This window comes from Neopelma chrysocephalum, unplaced genomic scaffold (genome assembly GCF_003984885.1).
Source record: "Neopelma chrysocephalum unplaced genomic scaffold, ASM398488v2 Primary Assembly neopelma1_24, whole genome shotgun sequence".
NCBI lineage: Eukaryota > Metazoa > Chordata > Aves > Passeriformes > Pipridae > Neopelma > Neopelma chrysocephalum.
Window position 1 is genome coordinate 36,771,834 of NW_020897693.1, and position 25,290 is coordinate 36,797,123.

The 25,290-nt window shown below is 40.4% G+C and overlaps 1 protein-coding gene across 4 annotated transcripts in view; it reads right to left on the reverse strand.

The window, feature by feature from the left end:
• Nucleotides 1–10,509: 10,509 nt before the first annotated feature.
• The window catches only part of STON2 (stonin 2), a 73,676-nt gene continuing 58,895 nt past the window's right edge, over nt 10,510–25,290 (reverse strand). For 3 of the 4 annotated variants that reach the window (XM_027672964.1, XM_027672952.1, XM_027672958.1), the window contains exons 5-7: nt 22,199–24,034; nt 16,251–16,453; nt 10,510–14,972 (exon numbers count right to left, since the gene is read on the reverse strand). In XM_027672964.1, coding sequence (XP_027528765.1) covers nt 14,889–14,972; nt 16,251–16,453; nt 22,199–24,034 — 2,123 coding nt within the window. In that variant the 3' untranslated portion in view covers nt 10,510–14,888. Of the gene's footprint in view, nt 14,973–16,250; nt 16,454–20,630; nt 20,824–22,198; nt 24,035–25,290 lie in introns of those variants that run through there. The other variant, XR_003532459.1, reaches the window with a different exon arrangement.

A 25,290-nucleotide genomic window follows, 5' to 3' on the forward strand; every position in this document is an offset into this window, starting at 1 on the left:
TGACTTACCACTGCAACAGTGGCTAAATTAATATAAAGAGTCTAGTATATGAGGATATTTGTAGTTCATCTTTTTTGTGGTCCAGTAGGGAACTACACCTTTTAAAAGAGAGAATTTTAAAATTTTTTTCATTTTTGATATTTTGAAGTTTTTTGGTTTTTCTGAAAATTAATAAAAAAAAAAAATAAATCTGAAACTACTCTTCTGCCTCCTAGGAGCAGACCATGAGTATGCCTGATCTACACCCAGAGAAATCACTACCAGATCATTTCTGATCATAGAGAAGAGATTAGCAAAGAAGAGGTTAGCTAGTGTGAGATGTTGCTGACACAGTGGTTTATGATTTCTCAGTTCTTGAAACAACAGAAAACTCGTTTTGTTGCTCACACTTGTGTAGCGTGATCATGTGGACTGGTTCCCCTTGTGCCCAGAGTGGGGGGGTGGTTGAGCAAACAAAACAAAAATTGGTCTTAACTGTATTACTGGAGTGCAAATCTTAACATAGAGGACAGCATGAGGCTCACCATCAGCACACCTTCCAGAGTTGTCATCAGTGTCTTGTCCATGTTACCAACCTGCTACTGTAGTTGTGCTGGCAATGTCTCCCACTTCAGGAATGAAGACAACATACAATTTTCACTCAGTATACTACACTCTTTCCTTAAAAACTAGCTAAGCTGCTGAACACTTTTGAGAAGGCTCTGGCAACATAATAGTCAAGGAAGTAAACTTTCTGACCCAATCTCTGAAATTATAGTTTTCCAGAAGAATGAGATACACATTTAACTTTAAATTGTAATAGTGTGTATTAAAGGATAAAACAGGAGCATACACAGAACCAAGTCAGTTTAAAAAATGTTAATAGAGGAAAATGCTCCTTGAAGTTATGCTCACATGTTGTGAGATTAGAGCTTATTTTCACCTCTAAGTCTCTCACTGCTTCCATTCACTGTACAAAAGACAGAGTATAACCTTAAATAAAATTTGAGAAACTTTGTTTATGCGTGGGTGGGGTTTTTGTTCTTTTTGTTTGGTTGGTTTTTTAAGTGTCCAAAAGAGGTAAAAAAAAAAAAAAGGTGGCCCAAGCCACAATCCAAAATGTTGGGCACAGGCAGAACTTAACAGCAGACACATCATACTAAAGCTTTTCTGGATACAACCAGCCTTCAAGAGTCAAAAGAGATGCTGACACAACGAAACTTATGTGATATGAGTTTCAAACAAACAATGTTCAGGTATTGTATAAAAATTCCTTAATTAAATGATATAAAGTATATATCGAGTGACATTCTCCTAACAACCTGCTCACCATGATCTAGTAGCTGGAAACAAAAGCCAGCAAACATGTTCCTCTTGCCTTCACCATTAGGTTTTCCAAAAAAGTTCTTTTAGCAAGGCAGAAATTGAATGAAATAGCGCACATCACCCTTATTGGAAAGCACCTCTATTAGTCTAGTTGGATTTGCTCTCGTATTTAGAATTTGAAGCACAGCAATATGCCTTATCAAAGCACACTGACACCAGATTTAAGGGTCTAATATATACACAATTCAACAGCCCTCCTCACAGCCCACAGAGAGCCAAACCTTGTCATCCTATAGCAATGTATTTTGTCTCTTGTGACCTTGCAGAGGGCAGAAGATGTTTCAGCAAAGTCTCATCTTAAAGTGCTAGAGCAGCAAGACCTTCAAGAAAGTCTTGCTACACATTAAGCTTTTATTTCATGATTAGAGTTTTAGAGTCTCAGGCTTACTCTACTCTTACCAAGTCCTTACTGGAGCAAAGTAGAAAATACAAACAATTTTTCTCTAATATAGGCAGTTTACTGTCAGAATAGGTACAGTTGTTTGAAAACAACTTGTATATACACCTACTTCATTAGGGTATGTCTAAACTGGACAATAAAAGTCTGTGCTTAGTTATACAGTCAGAGCCACATAGCTACCAAGGTTAGAATGCCATTTTCTCTCCCCCAAACAAAATACCCAACTTGAATCTTCAAGAAAGACCACATTAGCAGGTCACCATCTACTATATGTTACTGTAACCCCTTCTGTCCCCATCTGTCTTCAACAGACTTCTCAGGCCTTCAAACACTGAAGAATAGCACCACAAAACCCAGAGGACTGATCAGAGACTTTCTTCTAAAGTTGACACTAACTGCTGGACCCTCTCCCCTCAACACTAGGATTTCTCCTCTAGCAGAATCCTAGTTCCCTCTCTGATTTATACACAAACTCCATGCCAGATTTTGCAAAACTATTCCTTTTATAGGACCACTTGTGCCTCCTCTGCTTGGGGAATTGACTTTCCTTAGTCTCCTGCAAAAAATAATTTCACACATGTGCACCATGGTCTTTATAACACCTTTTTCTAGTAAATGATCAGCTACAGCTGGAGGAGGCAAGTTACTCTTTTCCAGGCTGTTGCCATGTGCTGCATTTATTTACACCTTAGCAGAGGTTTTTACCGTCATGGATTTGTGGATCAGAGATTAGTTTTTTCATGTTTCTGGTTGACAAAACTACACTTAATTCGTAAAGGCAAAACTTAATTGAGACACTGGCCACGTCTTTCCCACGACCCCAAGCATTCAGTGATAATGAGGATTTCAGGCATTCGTACTTCCTTCCCATACCACTGTGTGCTCGTTCTGTCCCTGTGTCACCGCGCTCTGCTTTTGCAGTTGTGCCAGTTCCTTGCTGTGCTTTCTTTTTTTTCCCCTATGCTGGCTAATTTTTAACCTGGATCAGTTTCCTATCTGGTTCATAGGGCAGCCCTACAAAAGACGTGTTAGTGCGGCTGAAAGAGCTGACAGGAGTAGAAATAAGTGATCAGAGGAGGAAATGCTTCAAAACAACATTGTTGCCAAATGCTTTGTCATGTAGAAAAGTCTCCAGGCTTCCTTTTATTGAAGAAGAATTGACCATTACTAAAATGCACACCCCGCTTGCTATAAGCAAGCTCTAATGCTTGTAGGAGGAAGATTACTGGTCTTAGGGCATGGACTACCCCTTCATTTTTCTCATGAGTATACATGTTTGACCTAATGCTTAACCCTCCACAAACTGAATGATTCATAATTTGGATACAGAGTAGCGATTCTTAAATAGCTAAAAAAAGTCCCTAAAATTCTGAAGGTTAGAGCTTCTCTGAAAGGGTGTGAGCTGAAGGAGTGCCTTTGAGTAACACATTCTACATTATTACCTTGGTGAAGTGCTTTTTAAGTAGTAACATTAATCACTGAGACTGTGACTGTTATGAATGAAAGCTACTCAGCTGTGATGAGGTTCTGACAACAGCCAAAATATTGCTGCCTCTGATCCATAAAGCCAAGAAACGAAGAAGTTAGATAACAAAAACCCCCAGACTTAAAATAGCAATTAGTCTCCTTACAGGCAATGTCTTACTTTACTGATTCAAAGCAGAGCCTTACCTAGCATGCTGATAAATGTTTTTACTACTGCTATATATTCCAGGCAGCAGCTATGATATGCAAAGATCCACAGCAGAAATTAATTAACTTCAGTAAAGTTATTCCTGATATATACAAGCATCAGAGAGTGAAATATTCATAGAGAAAATTTTTCAGAGTGATCTATATAGTGTGCCTTCAGAAGCCTTACATACATCGGGCTCTACGTGGTGACTTAGGATAAAGTAATTCCTCTGGGGTATGCCAGAATACAAATATGCAGTGTATAGCTATGGCATGGTGCTGGTCTGTGTGCGTGATAACCCTGTGATTCTTTGGGAGCGTGTGTTTCCCTAGCCTCAGCTTTCCTGACACAGCTGGCGGAGTGGGAGACAGCACAGAAGCTGCCGCTGCCAAGATGTGCTGTGGTGTATTTTACTCAGTGGTTTGTCCCTCAGCCACATGCTCACATGTCTGCTAAAAGTGGTTTTGTGCAAGGCAGGTTTGCTCCACCTTGGACGTCCCTTGCCTCCCACTTAATAAGTCTGTTCCTTTGTGCCCAAGTGAGTGGCCTTGCAAACCACACAAGCTTCTGAGTTGTTGAGAATCCCATAGAGCTGATTTAAGGGCACAGAATCTACAGCTTTCATGAAAAAAACCTGAGTGTGTCCTACATTTTGCAGCCCATTCAGGAGGTGTTCATATGTCCCTTCCGGGACCCAGCATGAGGCGTCAGGCAGAGATGACTTTTTTTCTTTTTTTTTTCCTTTTTTTTTTTCCCCTTGATGAGTCCTAGGGTTGTTTTTCAAGGACTGGGTGGAATTTGCAGAAAACAACTCTGGTTCAGTTTTGGCTGAGTTCAGTCTTCCCAGTGAGGAACACTGAACATGAACTCAGCCGGAGACAACCTATGGCTTATGAGCAGTTAATGTGGAGTTCACATTCTGTGGCTAATTACTTAACTGCAGAGCTGCACTAGTGTGAGAATTGCTGGGCAGCTGGAGTCCCTGGCTTTGAGAGAAAGGAAAACAGCAGGAATAAGCCAGCCTAACTCATCCTGTAACAGAGCTAAGCATTTATTGCCATTCCTAACCTGTGACCCATTTCCAGAGCTACTCTCTGCTCCAGTCTTCATGGTAACTGATGTATAACCTGGGATTCTTTGGCATACCAAGATTTTGACATCTGCAAACGTGTAAAAAAAGTGGGAAGCTGCCCTTGTAGACCAGAGCTCACATTTTCCCTCAGCTGCTTTCTCCTACTCCCTTGTCTTGCTGCTTTGGATGAAAGATAGTTATTCCATCTTAAGTATCATCTTCCACTACAAATCTTCCTAGACCTGCAATACAGTCTACTGTCATCAGCCGTCTCGTTTCTCTCACAAGGACTCCAGGCAGATTAGGAGTCAGCATAGCTGTGTCTCTCTTGAAAAGAACTATTTCTAATGAGGCATCCCATCACATCCACTATACCTGCAATTTTGTTTGCACTGTTTTATAGTATGGGCAGAGCATCTGCTGAGCAGAAAACGGAATCTTCAGTTTATAGAATTTTCAGGCAGCTACATTTGTGCTGGAAAGACTGCTCCACGCTCCAACCCAACTGTTCAGATGCAGACACACTGTTAACAGTTGTAGGGTGAGGACCCAAGGCTGTCTTTGTTGGATGTGTTCTGTATGCACCAGGGATGATTTTTTCCAAGAAGTTATAGCTGTCACTGCAGCCAGCCCCTGGTAGAGTCTGTACTCTGACCTCAGCTGAGCTCAGCTCCCATGAATGTGGCCAGCTGTCAAGGAGGTGCTGATGGATATGATCTAATGGGAAGCAGATGAGAGTACCTTCAAAGCCAAAGTGATGATATCTCTATCCACATCACTCTAAACGTATCAGTGGTCAAAGCAAGTTCCTTGCCCTGATGCCAAAGCCAGATGAAACTGGAGATGAAACTGGAGGATGCAACCAAGTAATAGAGGTATAGAACTAGAGTCACTTTCTTTTAGACCTGACAAAGCAAGATGACCAGCAACTGTGTTTAAGCTGTGCAGCTTATTCTCTTTCCATTACTGTAGAATTCTGCTGCAAATTTCCACGTCCCTCCTGCCTAGTTTCCAGTTATGGCTTTCAAGACACAATTCATATTTCTTTCTGAATGTTGTGTCAGTAAATGGGCTATGTTGATATCAGTGTAAATTGCAAAGGAATGAAGAAGGGCACAGAGTAGGCATATTCAAGATAAATCACCCTACAAATGCTGTAAGTCTGCTAAGGACCCTGAAGGAAGAAGATGTTCTGGTTTAGGGAAACAGTGGAGGGACATTAGATCTGTGTTCAGCTGGGGCTCTATCATTCCAAGGCATTGATTTAATGATATCTTGGTTTTCTTATCATGAGAGGTATGGTGCTTTATTTGATTTAACTCTTCAGATAGCTTGATTTCCTAATGTTTGAAAAGGATCATGTGATATTTAAATGGAAGGCAATCGGAAAGAACAAAGTGATATCCTAAAATGTATAGGCCGTGAGATTTTGCTCTACTTGAAAATATCAAATCCCCTGGGGTATATCTTAGTAACTCCTAGGTGGAGCTCATACATTTGGCAGACTTGAATGCTAACATTCAGACTCAATTACAAAATGTAACCAGCATGAATTACTACAGATTTTATCGAACATGTTCAGTTGTTCCCATATAAATGTGAAAAAGAATCTCTTCCTTAGGTAGACCTTTTTTTTGATGGGAGATTCCTGACATAATGGGGCTTTTTTATTCAACTTGAGGAGGAGACACATCAGGAAGTTAACTGTCAGGAAGGTAACCAGCACGAACTCTGATTGTGGCTGCAGTGTAAATGTTTCTTTTCCAAGTCAAAAGTAAAAAATGTAGCCACAAGAGGGAGGCAGAACTCCTATGCCAGTATAGTAACCCCAGTAGAAAACAAATCAGAGAAATGTGTCCTAAAATTTTCCCACTTTGAGCTACAATTGTCCAGCAGTTCTCACATTGAGAGCAATGACCATTGGCCATAACGTCTATAAAATGGGCTTACAATGCATAGCAATCATTAAATTAATGTAGGCTTAAAATTAGTATGTAATACATAATTTTCTTAAACCTAAAAATTAGGTTAGAAACTACTTCAGGAGAGATTTTTTCCATGTGTTTTTTGTTGATAGGAAGGAAAACTGTCCCTGTTCTTCAAAGGCATATAGTTGTATTCTTGACAGGCTCTAATATAAAAGGATCATTGTGTTTAGGAAGGAGACTTTTTATAACAATTTGCTTCTTAGCAAATACAGCACAAGGATGTATTTAAACACTTCCATAGAACCTCAGCAAACAGATAAGGCACTATCCTTAAATGGTGTTATTACTTATCCTATTAAGTACTTTCACTGGACAACAGGCCTAGATTCAGTAAGCTCAGCAGAAAAAGCAATTTGTATGGAGGGAGAAGGTAAGTCTGGTGTCTAGTTCATGCTCCAAGGACTATTTCCATAATATACTCAATAGAATTTCAGAAACTGCAGTCAAGGATGAACAAACCCAGTCAGTACTCTAAGTGCTCAAAGCCTTCAGTTCTTTTCAGTCTTGAATTGTCTCTACCTCTGTACTTACCCTCTAGGTAATCTCAAACAAGGAGGAGAAAGGGACCCCAAACCCATTTGCTTCCCAGCAGTGCAGTGTTCTGACCAGTGCACGGGTTTATAGAATAAATAAATACTCATTCTGAGCACAGCAGCAGGTTGGAATCCTCAAGAGAGGGAGAGTAGGAGAATACCTGGCTTGGAAACCCAAGGTGGACTAGGCTGTATAGAATTGTGGTAGTTTGAGGCACACACAGGAACAGTAGGTGTCTGCAGACATCTTTAATGCAAATTTATGAGAGCTTCTGGGAATTTTGGTACTCCCAGAATTAGGCAGCTGCATGGGGGTTGACCAGATGGGAGTAGTGGGCTTAGCTGCCCAGACTTGGACTGAGCCCCAGTGGCATATCTCGGGACAGTGGGGGGTGGCTGTCTTTTAAAATAGTGGCCAGAAAATAAAAAGATCAAACTTTTTTGTCAACTTGTTCTTCCCATCATACAATGCATAATTGTATAAGTTTATGCATGCCTATACAACACACACATATGCTTTGTTTTTTAATAGACAATAGTTAAATGTTAAATCCTTTTATAGGATTTTCTGCTGGAGGTATTTAAAGTGCTTTATGGATGTAAATTTAAACTGAATATGTGCATGACTGTGCACACAAGTAAGGACTACTTGGGTGAAAAAGACTAGTCAACACAACTGAAAAATTGATTTCTCTGTTGTCCTTTTCTCAGCTAAACATGGAATCAGTGGAGGTAGTCAACTCTTAAACCCAATTTTGAGATCTAACTGGTTTCCAGTGTGTTAACAACAGGCAAAATTCTGCATGGGGTTCACAGGCCTGAAAACCAGTGAGACTTGTGATTCATCGAGGCTGCTCAATGCAGTGGGTCAGTGGTCCAGGCAAAAACCAGGCAGTGATCACTAGACAGCAACCACCCCTTTGCTCCTGTGAACCCAGGGATCGTGACCATGGAGCTAAATGCCTTATTGTTCCAATCCATGGTTAATTTCTCCAGGTAGGACCCAAACCACAAACCCCAACTTACCCAGCAGAAATGTCATAGTCAACTCACATTCATCATGCTGTGTCTGTTGGTCCTGTACAATTTGAAAGCTGATTTTGACAATGTAGTTCAGTTCCAAATCCAATTCTATTTGTTCACAAGCCTTCCAATCTTTCATAACATTCATATTGATTTTTACACTATTTTTTCCCAGGGTCACTCTTTGTAGACTGGGACTCCCCAAGTCACATTTTTTTGCATAGTTCCTGATTTGTCACACGTCATGATGTATTAGCACACATTTTTCTCTGCTGAGATTGTAACTTCAGTGTATCTTATTTTGCCACCCGCACTCCCCTGGGTGTTCCTCTCAAACCAACTGTCACTTCCTGACTGCCAGGGCAAAGGGTACCTGTAACAGCTTGGGGGGGAAAAAAAAGCCTGCTAACTGATACATTGAGAAGCAAGATTTTGATCAAAGGGAGATGGAGACAGGGGATGCCATAGCGGTCAAACTCTCTTAATCTCAGCTGAAAACTATCTGCAGTTTTGCTTTTGTTTCTCTAGACCTGAACTCAGAACTCTGCTACAGTTCTGCCTGCATCGGTGCACTGACATGAAGTTTTCCCATTTCGTTCCCTTTTGAGTACTCTCTGTACTTGTACAATTGCTGAACTGACCATACCCTAACAAATTTCTTTGCTTCCATAGGGGAGTCAAGCTTTTCTTTTCAGTCCTGCATCAGGGAAACCTTTACAAAAGAGGCTCTCAATTTAGGAAACTACTTTCAGCTGTATTCACCCTGTATTCATCCTTTTCCTTCAGAAGCTCTTTAGGCCGAGCTGACTGCTCCCAGTTTATCTACAGCCTGTGGGGCAGTAACAAATGGGAGACTGCAGAAGGCCTCTGACCAGGGAAGGATAAGTCTTCCCAGACCCCCTTAACCCCAGGATGTGTCTGCCCCTTGCTGCAGCACCCCAGTGCTACTGCAGGCACTAGTATAGTCACACCTTTCCATCAGGCTTTGCTGTCCTGTTATTCAGGGCTGAGAAAGACACCTTTCTTAGCTGGTGTATAAAATACTATTCCAATTACTTCTTTATATACAGCAGTTGCTGTTAGGCTTCTGATACTGTGATCAAAACAACAGGAGCTTTTTCTGTGACTGGTGTGCTTCTTGGTTCAGACACATCTGCTGTGACCTGGACCTGTACCTAAGCTGGAACAGTGGGCTGCTCCTCCATCTTTCGTTTTACCTCAGCTGACTTTCAGCACCTTTTGTCTTACAAATTTACATATCTGGACTAGATGGTGAGGGCAATCATGCAACAAAGAGCAGTGAGAGGAAATTGTGGTGTTTTTTCTCTGCAAATGGTGCTATCTCACTCTAGGGATGTCTTTTGTTTGGGTGCACGTTGCAGTGGTGCTCTGACTTCTCCATCTCCTGTAGGGTGTTATTTTGGCTTGTCTCTAAGAACTGCACTATTGCCAAGGGACTCTGAGCTCTCTGGTTTCAAACTCTCATTTTTTTCTTTAATTTTCATTTAAAAACATTTTGTATATTAGCAAACTATCATGTTTAATATAATCCTACCCTCCCAATTTTACAGGATCATTTCAAAATGTCACTGAATATCTGAATTATAGTAAATAAACTGCTATTACTAACAGCCCCTGAATCTTTTTAAACTTTTCTTTTTTCTTCTAGCTGATCTGATTTAATCTTGAATAATGAACATGAGGCATCATTCCCTGTGTACCTCCATTTTCTGATACTGTAAAATGGTTGACTTACTGTCAGTTGTACTGAGGCTTCCTATGGAGAATGTGCTGATCTCAAAGCAATAATCTGAACACCACTTATGGTGGGTATCTGATTTTCTTTGGTCAAGAGTGCCCAGCTCTTCAGTCTCATATAGGGAATGCTTTTGATAAAGACAGCAGACTGAAGGGGGTCTCAGTGACTGTGAGAGAAGTGTAAAGATGTATGAAATGATACATGGCTTACTCTACTTTGAAAGAACACAGAGGATCATAGCAGAGAACTCCGTAAGTACTTTAGACTGTATCCTTATACTTGCTTTGCAAACAGGTGTTCTGATCACAGGAAGACACCACCCTTTCATGTACTCCTGGCTTTAGTGGTCAAAGAACAGAAGAGACCACTGAGCAGAAGCTTCAGTCCTCAATTACTTTGTTTCAGGATGGTTTTCTTCAGATGTTGAAACATCTTCCATATTATGTCAGTACTGTTCCACACACCTGTTACGTGGCTCAAGCTCTAGGCCTGCTCCATTTCCTTTGCAGTCTATCTTTTAATCTGGAGATCAAATTAAATAATATCTTTACTGTATGCAGTCCCATTACTTCTAATTTATATTGTTCTTTATGCCATTCAAAACATCCCCTTTTCCTCTTCTGAATTCAAGGCCTCTGATTTATCAGAATGTACAGCACATATAACTTTCAATTTCACAGTGAAAATGAGGATATGCTGTTTCATCTTAACATTTATTTAAGTTTTCACATAGTTTAAACAAAACATGACATCCCATTTCAACTGATAAAATAAAAAGACTAAAAAAAATAAACCACTTCTACGAAGTTAGCCAGTGTATAGACTTACTTATTTTACAAAACAAAAAGGAAGGAACATGTTACAAAATAATAATCAAGCCAATCAATGTCAATAGTGCAAAGAATGAATTGCATGAGAGAGAGAGAGGGAGGGAGTGTAGGACGGATGGGAGGATGGATGGATGGATGTGTGGGTGGCTGGCTGGCTAAACAAAACAGGAAGGTTAGGAACAGTTGTGCCTGTTACACACAAAATTTTGAATCTCAGACATGTCATGATGTAGATTTAACTCCAGTGGCAGAAGATGGTAAGTACTTCATCCATAAGTGATCTCTTGTGTGCTGCAAATTCTTGTCCTGGGCAGTTCTGGAGATGAATATAGCTATAAACACCAACTGCTAAGAGTCACTGAAAGGAATTTTTCACTATCTGGAACAAAGGTGACTTATCAAGGGCTTGATTACTGCACTCAAGGGCCAAGGAATTACTGAAAATTTTATGCAGGCAACAGAGTAAGTACCTCCAGGCTGAACTTTGTACACCTTTTCCTTTGCTCTTTTACATGCAATTGCTCTCTATCCTGGGAGGTCAATGTTCAAGAGGGAGTTTTAGCAGTTACTAAATAATGTGGACAGAGAGACCAACAGGTCTTGGATGTCTTATTGATTTAAATATGTCAGCCAGTAACCCACCAGAAAAGGAAAATTATTTATGCAATGTTTCTGATGATACAGTTATATCTGTCTCCTTCATAGGATAACTAAATTTGAGTCTAAATAAAAACTAGAACAAAAATAACAGAAGTCAGTTATAGTATTTATCATCTGAATTTACACATTTTCCTTTTCTAGGAGAGTGTCCATAGCTAATAAATGCAAGAGGCATTACCTAAAATACACTCAGCTGCCTGGAGATGTTGTTCATCTTTATCCCTTGTGATCAAAGACACTTTATTTTTCTAGGCAAAATTCCATACAATAGCTCAAGTCTTACCACAGTACAAAAATTAAACAAAACAATAATGGGAAATAGAAAGAGGGCTGAAAGTGAGAATACCTTCAGGGAGTAAATGTATGCTTACCTTGAAGGCACATTTCCTGCATGGAGTGTCTGAGTACTACAAAGCTTTCAAATAAACCAAAGGACAGTGATTGCATTTTTCTCAAAAGAAGTATTAATCTGAAACTAGTCAGAGATTTTTCTTCAAGATTTAAAAAAAAAAAGAAAAATCATCCCCACTACAGGCATAGCTTATCTCTAAATAATTTCAGCTACTCTTAAACTCACATAGCTCAGATCTTGTCCCTCACTCCCATCAACAGTCTGTTCAGATTAACACTATACTCTTATGGATGAAGAGTATATGGTTCATGCACATAAAGTTCATGCATGACAGTGTCTAACACTGAAAAATTGGCACTGTTTAATCAATAAAGAACAGTGGAAGCCTCATTAAGGGCACTTAGGATCCCAGTGTTCAAATGCTCAGTGCTTGTAATGGTGCTGAACTGGTGACACCAACACTAGATTTTCTAAAGGTTTTGGTTGCGAGCGTTTTTTTGAAAAATCAAAAAACTAACTCCAGTCCTTTAACAGGAAATAAGGTCTTTTGAAACTCTGGCTGAGGTATTCATGCTAAACTCTTGAAAACTCAGTAGGAGGTACATCCAAAAAACACTCTTTGGAGATCAGAATGGATTAAAATGACTTTCATATAAATCAGAACACTTTCCCAGTTTTGCCTGCTTAGCTCCATGAGGATTGGAAGAGATACTTCAGTGTACAACTAACTACAAAAGAAAGGTTAAATTCAGGTCCATACTCTTTCTTTCATTCATTGATTCTGAATTAAAAAAAAAAAGAATCAATGATAAACTGGTAGAAAAATTAAGTAAATCCAGAAACATCCAATATGTTTATTTTTCAGTTTCTGGGGCATGAAGTATTCTGTGGCTGAAATATGACAGAGGCTGAATGGCTTAAGAATTCAACAGAGATGGAAAATGAGATTCCTTTTATTTTCTTCCCTCTTTAAGGAGTACAACATAAATTTATTTGTATTACCTATCTGTGTGTCCATGGGCTGGGGGGCAATAGGTGAAAATTAAGACACTGAGCCTACAGGTCAGAGTAGGAAATCTCCCAACCATTTCTTTCACAAAACATTCTCACACTTCCTCAGTAACATCTCAGCACTCCTTCAGCTTGGTTTTCTTGTATTTCTTGCTGGTGGGATTTCAGAAACTGTACACTAGTAGCTGTAGTGAAAAACAGGAAAAATACCCAGAAGTTCTTTGACTGCCTTTGAACAGAAGAATGAATTTTTTAGAGAGGAGTTGCCATGCAACTCAGCCAGTCTGTAACAGAGCTGACAATCAGTCACAAATTCAGCCCCATGCTCTTGGGGCCGAATCATTTAATAATATCAGTAATTTTAATCCACTGATCTCAAAATTCTTCATAAAAATTAGTAGCATTCTTCCATTTACAGAAGGATGTTGCAAATGCTTAGTACTTACTGGTGTGCTCTAAGGAGCTCCCTGGGCTCCAGTAGGGCTACCTGCAACAGAGTATCACATGCTTATTAAGAAGTCCTAGAAGGACTGAGACTTTACATATTTACAGTGGTGTACCTGTGTAAGTATGTATCACTAGGATGATATAGGCTTGAAATTTAGGTGCATATAAAAAGGCATTTATAAGTTCCCTACAATTTGTTTTAAATTCTACAACTACCAGTTTCAGACTCAATGTAATTAATCTCATATTTTATTTGGGATTTTAACATTGTAGTAATTTTCATAGTAGTCATGGTGAAAGTATTAAATCAAGAGTGCATTAATTTTCTGTTATACTCATTGTAAAATGAAATAAATTTATAAAAAAGCTTTCATTTTAATTCACTATGATTTTAAATTACATTGCCAAGGCTTTCCAAATGTGTATTTTAAAGTCAGTAGTAACCTTTTACAATTATTTAATAAATTATTTTTTTTACATTTAAAATTACAAGACAAAATATTACACAAGCCATAGAAACAACTAAAAATGGGTACTTTTAACACTGTTTTATCTGAAAATATATGTGATTGATTTATGTCTTCTGCATTTTTATTTAGAAAGAAGTTTTAAGACTTGCTGTTACTTCCAGCCAAAGTGGGGATTAAAAAATCTCTGTAATAGAAGCTTGTTGTTATTTTTTGGAAAAGATTTTGGGGCCCAGTTAATGGGAGTATTATGAAGATATAAGTTACTTATATTGTAGGTTCAAGAAAGAACATGAAAAAAATTTTGTGCTGCATGGACTTCCGAGGATTTTCAGGAAAGCAAACAACATTGTCAAAGTAATTGTGTTATGACATTTTCAATAACCACCCACCTTACCCATCCAAGAAAATATATAACCCCCCCCAAACCCAAAACTAATCCCCCATGTTTTTCCCTTAAATATCTTTCTAGGCAGGAATGATCTAATCTTAGCAAAGTCTCTCCTGTATCTCCTCTATTATAACACACATTCCCTGTTGCTAGCAGCCATAACCACATTCAGTCAAGATACCAGAACAGCTCAGAGTAAAAAAATAAAAATTTCAAGAAATTGCAGAGGCTTTCTTGTAACTTGTGCAGACCCCATGAAAATGTGCACAACGATGTCATTTCAGGGGATGAGACAGGAAGGGGTGAACAGAAGAACAGCTACATAATAGTCTGTCCTGTCTGTAGTTCGTCGGCTTAAACACAGAGATCATTCTCTATGTTTATGTTGCAGAGTGTGTTGATTCTCCAGAATGATGCTCAGGGTTTTCACTCTATTGACCACTTCAAAAAGGAGATTTTATATAATTTTTCACTTGATGCTACCTGGATTTTATTTTGGCAGTTCGATAGGAAGTGATTCAGTCAATGACCAAAACAAAAGGCATATAAATAAAATGCTTAATGTAGGAGGGCAAGATTGTGAGATAAAGGCTGCTTTCTGGTGTGGCTGTGATGGTTGCCAGACCATACTTGAGTGCAGAACCTAGATGGTGAAGAGGCAGAAAAGGCAGGCTTGACTCTACAACTGTACTTGTATCCTTCCAGAAAAAGCCCAAGGATCTGCTCCAAACAAACCGCTGATGAGCTTCTTCTCAAAGTACGGATCATCACACAGGAAAAAATAATACTCTTCAGAGTATTATTTTAAAAGTAGTACTCTATAATTTTACAGAAAAATACCCAAACCCTGCAAGTCCTTTCTTTCGGGTCTGTTAGTTTTACCACCCCTCCTGGGACTTGCAGACTGATCTTCCTTCACTGTGTAGCACATTCATTGACATTTGCTGTATTTTCTCCCTTCAGAACCTCATTCAAGCTTTTTTTCTGCTCTATTTCAACCTGGCAGAAGAAAAAGAGGGAGAACATTTGTAATGAGAAAGGAAAACAAAAGATTCAGAAATCTTCCTCAGTGGCAGTTTGTGTCCTGCTCAGGTGAACTGAGAGGGTTGTGAAGAAAAATAGACTGAAAATCAGGGAAAGTTGGATTTTATTTACTATAAATATTTTAAGTCTATTCCAAGCAGTTTTTCAATTCAACAGTGTCTTGAAATCATTTCCAGAAGAGACAATGCATGCAGAGAACTGGTATCACATGATTTTTTATTCATTACCGTTCCCAGATGTACTCTGAATCCAAACCCAGAACCAAATCTGCAGATGATAAGTGGCTTCCTAAGTGACAGCAGAAAACCAGCCTAAATTTTAAACTCTACAAAGACTGATGTATAAAGCAAAGAGATTAATTTTCTAGAGATCTTGAGTTGGAAGGGACCCACAAGGATCATCAAATGCTCCTTGAGGCACTGCCTAACACCAACCCAAACATCATCACCCTCCCTGCTGTCCTCAGGCTCAGAGGTGCTTTGGCCTAGTGATACCAATTTGTATTGATACAGGGCCAAGGGGATCTATATTTGGGTTCTAAATTTCTACATCTCTGAAAACTCAGGAATAATCCACTGTTTAATTCTTAAAAGGGATACTTAGGAAGATCAAATACCATCTCCAGGGAATTTAAGAGACTATTAAAAATGTAATTACAATTACCAGTAAAAATATTTGCCATGAGGATCTTTTCAGAATCTCTCATCGTTGCTCTTAAAGAAGGCAGGTAGGATTCCAATTTCTCTTCCGAGTATTCAGCTAACATGCAAATTTACTGAGATTCTTGGCAGGTATATACATAGTGTACTTTCCCATCTGCTCCTCTCCTTAGGGCAGGCAGGAGGAAGAAATATGTAAGCAGAGAAATAATGTGATCCTTTTGTCTGCTGTAGGACTCCCACTGTAGCACTCTCACTGGAGGTGCTATGAAGAGCAGCAAAACTCCCTGTTCACACTTGTACCATATCAGCTAATCCCCAGCAGCTGGCTGTGTGCATGCTTTTTCACAGGCAACTGCAAGCAAATTTATTTCATCTTTGCTGAAGGATAATCCTACCTGTTTGCCATGAATCAGTAGCACATGGGTAGCACATGGGTAGCTACTGCAGACAGCCTGGCACGTGCCAAATTCCCACCTCATCTGGCCATGGTATTTTATTTGTCTGCTCACACTTTTCAAGACAATGAAAGTATGCAGTGTAACCATGGTGATTGCCACATGCTCAGTTTTACCTTGTAACTGTAGTGTGCTGAATAGTTGACCCATTTCCTCACGTCGGTCTTGTCCTCAACAGAGATGGACCGAACAGTGGCTTTGGATGCAGAAGTAGTGGGCATGTCAAATTCCACATCTACATAGCGGACAAAACTGGAAGGCACTTCCCGGTCAGAGCCAAGCTCTAGGTGACAGAAGAAGCAGTGAGGATGGCCAGAAGCTGGAAAAAGAGGGCAAACAGTAATGCAAGTAGTGTTGCATGATCGAGAAAACACCTAGGAGAAAGTAGCATCATTAAGCTGTAGGGAACCGAGAATCTCCCTAGGTGAACTAGTTCATAGCAAGTGACAGTATCTTACCTGTTTCAATGCTGTTGAAGTTACCAAAGTAATTAAACAAAATGCAAAAAGGACTGATAATCACTCTAGTTTGCTTTTAGTGGGTGAAAATACTAGAAGTAAATCAAGCACAGTAGGGTAAAGGTATTTGTCCTCTTCTGATTCCTTCATTGTCTGTAACATTGGGGCACACCCTTCTGAAATGTTATGAAATTATAGCAAGAGAAGGAGGGATTTGGAGATATTGCACATGTATTTGAAATTTTTATCCCAATTTTTAGCAAAAGAAAATGTACTGGATAAGCTTAAAACTTTCCTGGGTTCAAAAAGCAAATTCGTGCAAAGCTACAGAATAACTGTTTGTTCCTCACTCTAACCTGTGACATGGTGGCTAATTATTAAAGATGGCAAGGTGACACGTTTAGCTCTGTCATCTGTAAAAGATAACCTTTGTTATTATTTTTCTTCTTTGTTTTGCTGGACAGCAGTTATGTTTAAAAACTAAAGTAGGGAATTCTAGTCGAGCTAGGTTGTTTTTGTTTCTGGCTGCTGCCATCCCTAAGCTCTTGAGCAAGTAATTTAATGTGTGTGCCTCAGTTTCTCTGTTTGCAAAATGAAGATGAAAGCCTTCAAAGCCACAAAGGGCCTTCTGATTGAAGAGATTCTATTACCTATGTATGTGTAAATGAATGTATAAATAAATGAACAGAATCCTTGTCTGCCACTATTATAGGCTTTAGGATTTCAGGTTACTTGTTCACTGGAAAAGTTCTTCTCCATACAGATCAGCAAGGTGTACAGGACAGAGACAAGGAAGGAGGAAAGTAGGCAGAGTAAAGAGAACTGGGTGGGGAAAGCCCAGAAAGTTGCCCTGGGAAGAGCAGGAATACACCTGCTTAGCCCAAAAGTCAGCCTTGTTAAGCTGAAGCTTGAAAAGCAAGATGTGGGATTTTGAGGTATTACTTGTCCCAACAGGATGAAATTGAACAGTCTTTACAGGACTTAGGCATTGCAACATCCCACTTGACCTCTGAAACAAAGCCAGAAAAAAAATTCACTCAATGTAAGTCTGGGCAAGAATTTCATCTAGAGTCAGCCTCATATTTCTAAACAGTCTAGCCAGAGTTTCCTCACCACTAGAAGGTGCTCTCTGGTACTGCATTATGAAGATGCCTAAAAATGGGTCATTCCTGATTCAAAAAAATCTGTGTTCAGCACTCAGTACTGGCAACCAATTCCCAGTCTCAGGATCCCCATCCATTCGTATCTCTTTCCTCACCCTGTGCCACTCTGAGCAGAATCCTCATTGTAATCCTTTCTGCTCATCTGCTTTGTCATGCTTTTCCTCTCCCTTAGTTTGCCATGGGTTGCTCCCTCCTTCAGACAGAAGACCCAGCAGCACAGGAGAAACAGCTCTGTGCTCCAGCACAAGCCCCATCCACAGCTACAAAATGTTAGGCTTGTGCCACTACACTCCTGATCTGGTATGTGTTCAGATGCTTTTGGGGTGGGTATGTGTGAAGGTAACCCTGGGAAGTGTTAAACTGGGCTTAAGCACACTGCATGACAGGTGCTTTGGAGATCTGAGCTTTTGAACTCTTCATAATTTCAACTGGACACATGGAATCACTGACCTATTTTAACATACCTAAGTGTGGATATCCATAGGCTCAAAAAAAGGAGGAAAATAAGGAGGGGAAAACAAAGGGGGAAAAAAGGTAACACCCCCCCCAATGCAATTAACAAGGTAATTTTTCAATAATTTAATTTCTTCTAGAAGGAGAGCCCATTAACAGAAAAGACCATGCACAGCAGTCAAAAAATATGGAAGTTATTAATTTAAACCAGCTCAGCATGGTTGACAACAAGGTGAACAGATTAAGAAAGCAACTCCTCCACTGAAGCTATTGCAAAATTACTTAGCACATCAGTGTTCTTTAGTGTCCTGGCTGTGAGGCCCACAAGGCACAACCTCTACAGACTTTGTTCAACAGGTTCATTCGGAGTTATTTCTGTAATGGACAGGTACACTTTTCAGTAAAATCAGGAGGAAATCAACAGACAGCTTTTGTATTGCACATCTTGTTTCCTTGAGCTTCTAACATTTTGTTCTGACAATCAAGGATCTGATAATATAATTCATATATATGCATGTTTTGCTGTGATTGGGCGGAATCTTTTCTGAATGACTCAGATGTCCCAACATGTCTGGATTAAAGGATTTAATTTACTTCAGAAAGTATACCAGGCAGCATGCCTGGGATACACAGCCAAACTAGAGAAAAGTTCAAATCCAGATCCAAGGCTCTGCATAGAGGATACATCTCTGCTTTCCTGAAAGAGCGTTTTCCCCACGATTGAAGACTGTTTAGATGTTTCCCTAGTATTCTACTGGTGGATTAAAAAAACTCAACATGTGAAACCCAGCCAGCAGCAACTGGAGCTCTGCAAAGTCTGTAAATATGCTTTCTTTATCAACTCTTTTGATCATATTAATTTTGAATATGAAAAGGGCAATAATGTTTAACAAGCCATTTTGGACAGGACTTCAGCAATGTGCTCAGTAGAATCCAGTCCATAGTTTTTCCTTAGGTCAAATCACAGTCAGAGTATGCACTGTCCTTCATTGGTCATATGCTTTTCAATGTTCGGTCATAAGCAGATGCTTTGGCTACAAAATAGTACAGATAGTGCTGATATCACTGTCACCTAGAGTGAGAGTGCAAAGGGCCCCATCCCATTAGAAAGCACAAAAAGAAAACATTTGGATAAGACAGCAAAGCTGCTGAAATAATTCTTAACAATTTGGGTGCTTAGGATTCCATAACCTGAATACAAGCAGTGAACTTCAGGAGGGACCAGCTCTCCTCCCCAGCAGGGCTGTGGATGGCAGGGCTGATGGTGTCATGTGCCTCACGTCTGCACAGAGCCTGCATCAGTCCTCATTTGGGGAATGGAGGGAAGGAAGAGTTCCAGTTGGCTACCTGGAGACCTCTGGAGTTCCTGGGACTGTGTTTGCAAGCAATGTGTCAGAGCACAAACCGTGGGTGAACAAAAGGTCCCTTAATGTGTGCCTACATATGTGCTCCTTTGAGCACAACTGGCAGACAGGCATGTGTGCTGGAGGCAGTCATGCAGTGCATGTGCCCCAAGTGGTGTGGACAGGTTGTGTGGCCTCTGCTGGCAGGGTGGAACTACAGACTGTGGCCACCTGCAGTGTTTCCCCCAGTGGCAGTGTGATGCCACTACCTCCCTCCTGCTCTGGAGTCCCAGGCACCAGAGCAGTTCATTAGCAGACCAGACATTTACAGAAGAACCAGAGTGTTCTTAGAGATGAGTGGCAGGTGTCACAGTAAGAGAGCATCAAGTGTGAGTCAAGGGAGTAGTTTTATATTTAGTGCTTGAGAACTGCATCATTTATAATTGCAAATAGGTGGAGGTGGGTTATTATATGACTTATGGGTATGGCTGGATACAGCCAAAGTTGCCCAGGCTGGAAGTTAAACCCCACACCAGTATCACATGGTCAGAAGTGTGTGTGGTCCATCAGGCAAATCTAAGAAGGAGTGGGAATCAATGCTTTTGAGTACCACTCATATACCCCTTTGTTTGCCACATGCTTTGAGTAAGGAAACCCGTGGGACGAAGTACCATCAATAAATAGAAATAGTCCGTGAAGGGTAAGGTCAAATTTAAACTATACTTAGCCTGTCCTGTCATCACTTTGGGATTCCCTCCCTCTCACATACCTCATGTGTCTTGGCCAAGACAGTGTGTTCAAGGCCCTTCCTTTCCCTGAAATTACATCTGATCTGACCGGAGGGGTGAGGACACTTTCTTCCTCTGAGGATGTAAACAAATACTAAAATACTGCCCTGCGTTCCGCACGGTGACACTGATGGATAGTTGCTCTGTGGCAGGGGTCCAACAGCAGCAACAAATCTGTAATGCGTTTACCCCTGTCACAGTGTATATACAATAAAGCCTCACACTGGGAGAGATGGGATCAGGGCAACAAGAGGCACTCCCTCAGAGTAACAATGGGTAAGGGAGCATTACCTTGCAGAAGGCGGTAGAGACAAGAATTTTGCCTCTTCTCCTGGCATGTTACTGCTACTGGCATGTTCTGTGATTGTGTTAAAGTCTGGGGGCTTTAGTTTCCCCAGCTGTAATATCTATATGGTATACTGAGATCTTTGGAGAGAAGATGCCACAGAAGGCCCAATTTCACAGCATCTCATTCTCAGAGCTCCTGCAGATGGCAAAGCGAGATTTTTAACAAGCATGTTATTGCTCATAAACAGTCTGAGGTTAATTTTTCATTGCTATATTTTTCTTGAGTTTCCAAGCTCTGTCTTCTTATGCCCCACACTACAGGAAACATGGAGCCTTCCCTTTTGTCAGCGATATCCCTCCGAATTTGTAACCTATGGTGTAAATTAGTGTCCTTGGGCTGAAATGTCATCCAAAAGATTAGGAGACTTGGATCGCTGCTTTGCTGACACTATAACTCAAACTCAGGAAAAATATATGTCCTTTGAGAGAGCCAAATCTGGTACCACACTGAATTTTCCTCCAGGGAGCAGTGAATACAGAAACCCTCCTAGTCACCCAGGTGCATCACTACAGCATACTAAAAAGTGCATCTCATTTGTAAAAAGCTATTCTAGATCAGAGAAGCCAAGAAGTAGAATTCACTACAAATAAAAATAAACCTGAGTTGTCCACCTTTATTGTGCACCATGGATGAAAGGCAGGAAGTAGAAGGACTGGCAGCAATGGCCAAAGGGAAAAGTAGCTTCCCTACATTATTTGAATGATTAATTATGAAACTGTTACTAGAAATACAAAGATTTGTGGATTTCATATTGGTATTCTCTCTTCAGGTTTAAGTTGTAATTGCATGTCTGCACTGATTACAGAAATGTAGCCACAAACTGGTGTTTGGAAATTTCTATTTTTTTTAATGGTTGAGCAATATCTTCTGTTCTCTTACAATCCCCATTCCAGATACTTTATAGGCATTAATTGTGGCATATGCATAGAAATATATAGCACTGGCCCAGTATGCTTGGCAATGCATGGAAGAAATCACGTGTGCTGGATGGAATTACAGCCGTTTATCTGGCCTTGTCATTCAGCTCCATAGCATAGGATCTTGCCTTTGAAAGTTACCTGAAACAAATCTGCTTCCAATAACAGTACTGAGCACACAGTGATGTTTGATGCCTAAGCCTCATAATCATAAAATCACAGAACCATTTAGGTTGGAAAATACCTTTAAGATCATCAAGTCCAACCATTAACCTAGCACGAACTTAGTCTACCACTAAACCATGTCCCTGAATGCCACATCTACATCTCTTTTAAAAACCTCCAAGCAGACACAGAACGTGTATTTTTGCATCTGGAAAACCCAAACCTGTTTTTATTATTAGCCATATTTGTAGGATACCTAAAACTATTGTGATGAAGGGTCAGATAAATGCTTCAAGCAACTAATTTATGTCCTTTAGTATATTACAGAGGATGCTTTCTCTCTCACCATTTAAACTCACTATTCCCTATCTTCCAAAATACATAACTCCTTTTAGTTTACTCCTGCAGAAATGGTATGCACCACTCACCTGAGTTTTTGTCAGGCAGTCGGTTTATCCTCCATACGATGGAATTAAAGGCGTGCTCGTATTTGGCAGTTCCCAAAGTTACTCTCATTACTGGCTCAGAACCAGACAGACCAGTTGATCCGAAAGTGGCTCCCTTGTTCACCTTGGCTTTCAAAGATTTCTCCCCCAGGACACTCTCCCTGCGGAAGTTCTTCACCCACTCATTTGGCACTGGGTAGCGGATCATCACGTTTTCACAAGGGACCTGAGTTAAAGGGTCATGATTGGAAGAGAATCCTGTGGACATCATCAGCCAGCTCTGCACCTCCACCTCAGCACCATTGATGCTGGCAGCTGTCCTCAGAGTAAAAGGCAAAGTTTTCTCAGCAAAGACAGTTCTGAATCGCATCAGTTCAAACCGGCAGGCATCCAAAGGGTTGAACAGGATAATACGGGAGTTATTAAACATATCCTCATCCACACATGAATGGAACTGACAGCTGTATAATTTAATCCACTTAGTGGTAGTAGTGGGCATAATATCTTGCCTTGCAACTATTTCATTCCCTTTGATCAGGATATCATTAAGGCCCAGCCTGCACTCTGCCAGGCCAGAAAGGAAGCTGAGAACATAGATATGGGTCAGCACACAGTGCTGGAGAATCGCACTGTCTCCCTTGGCCAATATGCCATGAAACTCATCCCTGACATCAACAGTGATTTCTTCTTCTTGATAGTTCAGTCCCACTGTGCTCAGATCTGTTGATGAAGCTGGCAAGTTCATCAGCGTGTCTTGCACAGCAGTGATGAAGCTAAGGAAGTCTTCATAATCTGTAGTCCCAAGCTTGATAATTTGCTCTCTCTCTGCTGTGTGTGCAATGGCTGGTTTAGGCTGATACTTCTTTTTCTCCTTGTACGTTGTGCGATCCAACCGCACACTGTGTATCCTTCCATTCTCGTCATAGTTCTGGAGTTTGCGCTCCGAAATCTCATGATTGATTTCCAGTTTGAGTTCTCGGAAAGGTTTCTCTAGCCCCTTCTCATAAAAAAGCTGTATACATCCACTGTCGGTCAGCTTGACATATATTGGTCCCCAGTGCCTGGATGACATAATATTCTTCTTCTCTGGGATCCTGAGCATCATTGGCCATCCATCCTTTGGCTGAGCTGGTGCCAGGTTAAATAAAGCTGCATCCAGATCATATGGCATCATGGGGTCATCATCAGGCAAAGTAGAACTGCTCACACGATCCGGGTCTCCAATCTGGAGTTGTTTGAGCTGCTCTACAGCATCTGTGTGGGTTAGACTTTTGTTTGCCTCATGGAAACTGATGGTATCAGGCTCTTGATGGAGAATAATGAGAGAGTCTCTTTGGCTTTTTCCTGGAGCACTGGAGACAGAAGAGCTTTTGGAACGCCTCTCTTGCTCCTCAAAGAAGGAGCTGAATGGATTGATGGGTGACGGTTGGACATCTCGCAGAGATTCATCCAGAAAGGGATTAGTAGCACTCCATGGTGGTGTTTCAACAGAAGGCAACTTGGTTAGGGAGGAGAGATCTAGTTTTTGAATTTTAGAGAGGTCCCCCAATGTGCTTTTAGGACGTTCTCTTTTCTTCAAGGATGTAGTGAGGTTAAAGTTAACATCTGGAGCCTGTGTTTCTGCAGATGGGGTATTTGTTTTCAAGGGAGAAAGGTTCTGCGGTGAAAAACTGACTTCATTGTCATCAAAAGTCACCCAGCTGGGAAAGCGGACTGTGGTTGGGGTAGACGAATGCCCATTCACAGAGGTGTTGTTCAGCTGCCAGTTGACAGCCTCCATATCTATCTCTTCATCTTCCTGGAGAGATGAGGAATTGTCTTTAAAAAAAGAGGGGAGGGGAGGAAATTTCAGCTAATTATTCTGAAGTTACCTACTTCTCTCTGCGAAAAGAAAACCACAGTCTGCACAAGTCTGTCTGCATGCTCATGGAAGGCCTATTCATCTGTTGGGCATGAATAAGATAGTCAAAAGACTTGGCTAAAATGCTGAAGAGTCTGACAAGAATTAATGAAGAAATAGATAGTTGAACACAGAAAAGGAATCCGGGAAGAAATGTAAAAGGAATGACAGCAATGATTGTATTGATCTCATCCCAACATAACAACCTAAAGGAGAAAATTAGTCCATATGTTGTGGTGGTTTTTTAAAACTTCCCTCTCTAAATTTTCGGGATGCATTTCTTCTCTACAGTTATATTCTGCTATTTGCCTGTAGTGTTCCCTCACTTTTGTCATAATTTTTTCCCTTTTCTGACCCTATACCCTTTGCTCTATAGAAGAATCCAGTAGGAAGAGGAATGAACATTGAGGAAAAGCACTTCTCCAATCTGTCCCCACATACTTGTCTGTGCATTTGATGTTACCACAAAAGCACATAGGGATATGGTGAAGGCACCATAAAAAGTGCCTAGCTGGGATTTTTGGCCAGATTTTGTTCAGTAAGGAAACTCTTTGGCCTACTCAGTGAAAAAGAGTCTGACAGTCCTTGGATGTCTCTGAAACATCTCTCGGAGAAGTTGTGATCTACGGATGTACGTTAGGATAAGGAAAAACTTAATTTTGACTTGTGTTGTGGAAGCTGTCCTCATCCTCTGTCAGAACATGGTACCTTTGACTGCTGTGTTCCTAGTCTCAGGCTCTGCCAAGACACTTCGTAGAAGCCTGCATCACGCTGTGCTATTTCAATCCCAGCTCTTCTGCAGGAAATTTCTGCAGTGGTAATAAGGTGTTTTCCAACATGAGGACAAATTCTCAGAGTTCAGAAATTAAATGATTTTCTTCCCATTTTCTTCCCACTGGGCTAATGAATCACAGTGCTCCTAAAAATGAGCAGCCAGCATGAAATTATACTCTGTAGCTGCACCACAGGTTTGCACTACATGATACAGCAGTGTCCTTTTTGCTTCTCCTAGACATAGAGATTCCATGTTTTACATAAGTCACTGTTCTTCAGTACAAGCAAAAAAGTAAGTGTAAAATAGAGCACTTTGGTATGGCTGTAAACCTGTGATTTGAGCATATTTTACAATATCAAAAACAACAACAAAACCAAACTATTTAAGTTATTATTTAAA